General features: G+C 42.4%; 1 protein-coding gene across 2 annotated transcripts in view; it reads left to right on the top strand.

The window, feature by feature from the left end:
• Positions 1–1,487: 1,487 nt before the first annotated feature.
• LOC111227078 (potassium channel subfamily T member 2-like) overlaps positions 1,488–6,965 on the top strand; it is a 35,257-nt gene continuing 29,779 nt past the window's right edge. For both annotated transcript variants that reach the window (XM_022752465.1, XM_022752464.1), the window contains exon 1: positions 1,488–1,576. In XM_022752465.1, the coding sequence (XP_022608186.1) occupies positions 1,488–1,576 (89 nt within the window). The remainder of the gene's footprint in view (positions 1,577–6,965) is intronic.

The following is a 6,965-nucleotide window of genomic DNA, read 5'->3' as shown; positions in this document are numbered from 1 at the left end:
GTCCACTCTGACCCTCTGAGTGAGGGTTTTGTCCGGATATTACAGGGGTGCAAATTAATCAAGGCTCGTTTGTGCTCGATTAATATTAATCATTGGAAGTTAATTTGAATAACACCTGTTGTCCGGGGCTTTGAGTCAACAGCCCTCTCAAGCATCACATTTGAATTTCATTACTGCTTCTGTTATGACCACAGGCTCTACAAGATTAAACCCGTGACATGTGCTGAGTGGCAGACAGACTAATATCTAGCACAGCAGTGTAGCATAAATAGAAATGGTGAGTTTGGTGCATAATGAGAGTAGTTTACAAGTGGTTACAAGCTTAATTAAAAAAACATTCATGAGGGGAATTATGCAATGCAATGGTAATAGTGAGTCCATAGTGTGCTTTTTGTGCTTTTACATTATGATAACCCCCATTCACAGGAACTTCTATTTTTTGAATGTGATGACTGCATTGCTTGTATTGTGTTTTCCCTCGAATATGTGCTGCTTCCGCTGTGGGTTTTGATTATATTCAGCATATGGATGCTTAGACAAAAGCACTCAGAGCTCATTTGGCAAGCCGTGCAAAATCGTGTTAAGTGTCTGAAAATGAATGTGCACGACCAAAGCTTTGTGCTAAATAAATTGGATGTCCTCTCTATATATTTCAGGCAAGCCAATTCCCAGCATGCCACATGTGCTGCCTCCTTAAATTGACTGTAAAAAAAACTACATATTTAATAGAAGCCAAGTTGAAATAAGACCAACTGCAGCTCTATAGGCAGAAATAATAAAAAATACATTATTCCTCGTTGTAGACTCACGACTGAAATGCGCACAGGGCTCCACAGAAGTGTGATGGACATTTCTGGGGATCACGTGCGTATGTGTGATAGTTTTATTATCATTCATGTTTACAGTGAACAGTATGTTGTTCATGACGCAGCGCAGATGTTGATGGAGAACGCATATCATTTATTATTCTAGATATATTTTAAGAGTAATGTTTTTGTCATTGTTTCTTTTCTTTTGTTGTTATTACTATTAATCCTGAAATGAAAAGTCGTCGCAACAGTAAGCTACAGTATTCCTCAACGGTTGGTTAAACATTTGCAGTGAGTGCGTTCATGCGGAGCTCAGTCAGGGAGGATGCTGGTGTTGAGAGAGACCAACCAGTTGCTCTCCAGCTGTCACAGTAAAAGTGGAGCCTCCCCTACGCACCGACGGATGAACATCCTCGACCTGTTGCCTCGGCTGGAAGAAAAGTGAGAGCTGCATTGAGGACGGGTGCGAGAAAAGAGAGAAGTTGGTTTCTTCTGTTTAGGAGGGAGGTCGAAGACGATACCATGAGGTGTATCAATGTGTTCTTTATTAATCTACGTTTTGAATAGCAGAGGGAAGAGGAACGGAGCTGGATTTGGGGGGGTCCACCTCCTCGGTGTGGAGGTGCGGTTTGCCGTGATATCTGTCTCTGTCTCTGGGGTCTGAGGAGGAGGAGGACCATGGTCGAACTGGAGAAGGAGGTGCTCCCGCTGCCCCCTCGGTACCGGTTCCGAGACCTGTTGCTCGGGGACTGGCAGACCGACGACAGGTAAAGATGCAGCTACTTGCACCGTTTACGCACGGCGCACTGAAGCCTTTGCGCATCTGTGCGCCATGAGGACATCGTATCATCTTGTCTAAAAAGTACTCATTTGTTTTGCGTTTGCATTTTCTCTCCGTCATCTCATGGACTTAGGTATAATTATGTGTTGGGGTATTTTACTGTCAGCTGTGCAGTTCTGTAGGGGTGCTGCAGCAGGTTTACTAATACTGCATAATAATGCAATACTATCACACAAAAAGCAATACACTACTTAAACCCTATAAAGACAAAAAACAGTGAAAAGAGATCTAGAGACTAAATATTAATTCCAGAATATTTATTTCATCTATTTTCATATATTGAAACATCAAAAAAAAAAAAATCTTCTGGAGGCATCCACCAGGAAGGAAATGAAGAATGAGCAGGTAGACCTGTAGTAGACCACCATGTTACTTGACTCCTGCCATAATTCCTCAGATTTACAGTGAACCATCTGCCACCTGGACAGGCAATTTAAAGTGGGTGTTCTAGGTAACTGGCAATTGACCTTTGCTTACACTCCATTTACAGGGCTGTAGGTTTGACGTGCTATGTGATATGCATTGCTTAATTTGAGCTATTTCATTATGCTGTCTAATGGAAAACCTTAACCTTCATTTCACGCGTGGTGTCTCCTGTTGCTAGGTGGAAATGAGGACCAAAGTGCTTGTGGACTTGAGTGGGTGTTTCAAATCAGATAATTGGGGAAACCTGCCACTGAAAGCATTGGAAGAGATGACCAATTCAATTCCAGCCATTGTCGGGATTTATAATGGGGACACACTGATACTTAATTGTGCATGACATGTTACCATAGTGGCCTGCTCTGTCAATAATGTTTTTCATATCATTGAAACTAATAATGATTATTATTGAAACCATCTGGTATGCCACTTTGTTGTTCTTTTATTTGATAAATCAAACCATTTTACCATGAGACTGCATCCCGGACCTCTCAAAGAGTCTTATGTTGCACAGCTGAAGCCTAAACAGGCCGGCTCACTCTGGTCGCGCTCCTCTGGCCTTCTGTAATTCGTCGGCTACTGTCTAATGGCAAATGTTTCAGAACCAGAGTGCACTGTGATCTCATTCACCTGATTACAGATGTTCATCTTTTTGTTCTTGGAAGTCCATGTGCAATTACGAGACTTTTTATAGTCCTCAGCCTCTAGAAAAGGTGAGCAAAAACAACAACTGCTGCTGACAACACAGTGTACGACTTCGCCAAATGAATGCCACAGAGACAAAACAGGTGTACAGTAGCAGTGTGGCTGTGATGTATTCGGTTGCTGAGGCAGTTGGAAATGACCCCGTGTGTCAGCGCCGCAGATGTGCTGTGATAATCTCTAAACACACGATACGGTTGAGTGTTTTCAGGGATATCCTGGTGTCGATCACTTTGAAGGCTCTGGAAGGCGCTGAGGTTCCAATTAAACTTGTGTGGGCTGTGTGTGTTACATTTATTTTGTCACACTGCAGAGCTGTAATGTCCTTTGCACACATGCCTGTTTCATATAGGTAGAGCCTAAATGAGCGATAGTTTCTAGCATAGTAGAAATGGATGTATGTGGAATTATCTATGTATTTCTTGCCACTCTAGCTAAATATGTGTGTGCGTGTTTGTGTGTCTGAGCATTCGTGTTTGCGCATGCTTTCATATACAAACGTGTAGACACTTGTGAGAGAGAAAGAGCAATTGTCAGAGGGTCAAGTTGTTGATCTCTGTGCCAGGGAGTATTAGCTGCAATAAAATGGACTGATTAGAAGGAGAGCGAGAGCAGTGATTGATAGTGACAGAAAGCTTAATTATGGCTGAATCACACAGAGTTTGTCTGCCATGGTCCATTAATCTGGGAGTAGCCTTTAAGTAACCCCACACCACACCACCCCCAAACCCCTAAAAGAAGCAGACACTGCCAGTGGCCACAGGTGCACAGATAGTTCCATATGACAGCGTCCCAGCTCAGACATACTCTCACACATCAGTATGTCAACATGTGTACGCATAACTTATCTCCATGACATGTATGGTTGCACTCTGGGAAAACATATATTACCAAGTAGTATAATCCCACTTCTGTCACCCTCTGAGGGCCTTCTCCCCGTCCTCCCCTCCTCTCAGCTTGCATCCCCCACAGGTGTGTGTGTGTGTGTGTGTGTGTGTGTGTGTGTGTGTGTGTGTGTGTGTGTGTGTCTATGTACGTGCTTTTGTGTGCTCATATGTTGCCCTCTGTTAACCCTCCTCTACATCTTAGTTCTGATTGAAGTGCCCCTAATACCATGCTTTTCCCCCTTTGAAGAGCTCTCCTGAAACTCAGTGGAATATGTTTTGTGGGAGCCATTGAGCAGCTCTCAGGTGAGGCAATTTTCAGCACAGACTTTTAAAGACGCGGGTTGATTTAATAATTTATTTCACACATAGAGATCTCCTTTCCTCCTGGTTTGCTGCTATCTATAGAGCCTCCACATTTTTTTCTTTTTCTTTCTTTCTATTTTTTTTTTATTTTTTTTTTTTACCTCTGACAGTAATTGTATTGTTTTAGTGGACCTGTGTCCTGGGGTGCTGTAGTTTATGTGGGTGGCAGGGTTCCCTGGCCCTCGTGTGTATATTCATGAATATTTTATACTTTAATTTGACACTGCATTTTGTATTGAAACACGATATGGCTAAAATAAACAAAAGTGCAAACATATTAAATAAAATTTTGCTGTGCACAGACTGAAACAAGCCCTCTCTCTCCCAGACACTATTTAAACAGGGATCTGCAGTTGAAAGTTTGGTAACAACCGCCAATTATCGTTATCTGTGTGTGTAGCTCCCTTAACTTAAATCCAGGTTGTGCCCGGTAATTGATCAGTAAGTGAAAGTGTGCCTTTCGTTTGCACAAATGTGTCAGGGACAGAGAAGTATGAGCATGTTAATGCCACTGTTCTGATTACACAGACACCATTTATATTTTCTGGCAGTGAGTCAGAAGCTTCTGTTTTCAGGAAATGCCAAATGACTAAACATTTAAATACAGATCTTTTGCAGGCTGATGATAAGGATTTCAGCAGTCAAAGGGGCAGTGTGGTTTTCACTAAAATGAACTTGATATCAAGCCCTGAAATTTATTTATTTATTTTGGCTGATATTAACACTCATCTTTGACTTGATGTAAGTCTTCTAACAGCCAGGTTAAATCTGTTAAGTAAGCCTGTTATCTGTCTCTATCCTCAGCACTTTTCCTTGACAAATTAGCTTGTTTTATACATTTTCAGAATACTCAAAAGAATGATTTTATGGCTCAACGCATAGCAGTTACTGTGTTTCAAGAATTGCAGGGCAATCAGAGTAGATGGCATATTCATAACAGGCAACAAACACACACAGGATTCCCTGTACAGCTCCACTTGTACGTCAAATTTGTTAGAAGTGAAATGAAATACAGCAGAGCCTCCATTGCTCTACAATAGAGCGACTCAGCAGGGGCTTTCCTCAGAGTCCAGGATTACGGTACAAATGACAGCCTTTTGTCCTTAAAACAATCTCTCATTGGCAGTCGCCTCCGCATCTCCTCTCAATCAATCTCTGTCTCAGTCTACTCTCTGCCACCTTCCCTCTCCCTATGCTCCTTCTCCCTTTTCCTACTCTTTAATTCTTCCAGTCAAGCCATAATCTAGTCAGGCAAATGTAGAGCATGATCCATCAGTACTGTCAATATTCGTGCCAGTTTTTACCATGCTCCAACTTGGACACGAGAGTCTTTCAGGGATACTTTCAGAGCTCACTTTCAGTCATACCATTTACAAAGACGGTTTAGAAAGCTGAAGGCAATCTCTGTCAACAACAGTAGAATCATGGATGTATTACACATCATGTCTGCAGAGCCAGAGCTGGCATAAAGGAAGGTTATTAGCAATACAGATGGCTTGTATGATGAAAAGAGTCACTCTGTGAAAAGGTGATTTCATCAGATTTGGAGCTGGGTGAGAGGGAAGTGGTGATGAGGGAGCAGGCAGACCTCATGACTTCTTTCATGACACTGGTGCACGGCCTCACAGCTGTCCCCATATTTCTAAGTTAACATCTAAGTTAACTTAAAGACACTCAGTGGCTGATGAAAATTAATTGGGTGCGGGTGGGGGCAGCTCTGTATCAGAGTGGGCTATGCTAATAAAACCAAAGCATCAGGCCTGACGAAGGTCACTTCCTATTAATTAAAAAAAGCTTCTAAAAACAACATCCTAATTAATACTGGCAAAGAGGAAAGGTCTCCAGTAGGGAAGAACATTAAAAGGTACGTCTGTTTAAGAACAAATGAGAGGGCATGGTGGGAGGACGGAGGATGGAGGGCTCACATACAGTCTGAGCATCATCCTGCTGCAAAGAATATTGTAACATGAGCCGCCGCTCTTTTTGCGAGAAGGATGTGTACAGTACAGAGAGGACATTACCTGAAGGCAGACTGAGAGACACTTCAGTTTTGTCACACAGCTAGAGTTGATTAAATTTGATTCTTTTTTCCTTGTACACCAGCAACCCCTGCATCCTGTGGCAAGGTGTAGACAACCTTATATATATATATATATATATATATATATATATATAGTAAAAAGACACAGAAACATATTAGATATATATTAGATGTATCCTTTTTTATTGTTATTGTTACAGCATTAAGGCAGAAAGAGCCCAAGGCTGAAGAGAGAGCAGAGTCAGTTCAGGGTGTATCTCTGGTAGTCATCTTGACCCACGGTTCTTTTATTTTTAAAGATTTCTTTGCCACCACTGGGTGTTAATAAGTTTGATGCTGATGCAGATGATTTGTCCCTAACCAGTCTTTCATTTCAATGAGCACTGTCAACACTTAAGAGCCTTCCTGCTGTGGATACTAACACAGCCATGGGGCTGACTAGCATGTGTCTGAAGACTCCTGAGCTCTTGCGGTGTTCGATGTTGCCGGAAGGTCCTTGTGGCATCAGATCGGGGGCAGGGAGCTGCTGTGCCACGACGTTGTGGGGGGATCACAAACACAGTTGCCCAATAATCGCAGCTCCCCTATTCCCAAACTGAGTTAGCTTAATGCACCGCAGGAGTTGTCTTTCCAATCCATGCAGCCCCAGAGACACCAGAGACAGGCAATAGAGAGGGTTCCTTTCATTTACACTCCTTTTGTGTTGCACACGTCAACCTCAAAGCAATGATTTGAAGACGACTTTGAAACAGATTGATATCTCGTGGGTTTGATCGAATCTTAAATGTCTGCGCAAATGTGAGGCTAATGTAATCTGAAGGGCCAGGGAGATAGAATGTCATTGGGTGGCTTTCAATAGAGTTGTGCACCAATTCAGGGCATATTATGTTTCATGATTG

Source organism: Seriola dumerili, unplaced genomic scaffold (genome assembly GCF_002260705.1).
Source record: "Seriola dumerili isolate Sdu_G_001 unplaced genomic scaffold, Sdu_1.0 BDQW01000169.1, whole genome shotgun sequence".
NCBI classification, from domain to species: domain Eukaryota; kingdom Metazoa; phylum Chordata; class Actinopteri; order Carangiformes; family Carangidae; genus Seriola; species Seriola dumerili.
Note: the sequence above shows the minus strand (reverse complement) of the source record. Positions and strands in the feature narration are given on the sequence as shown.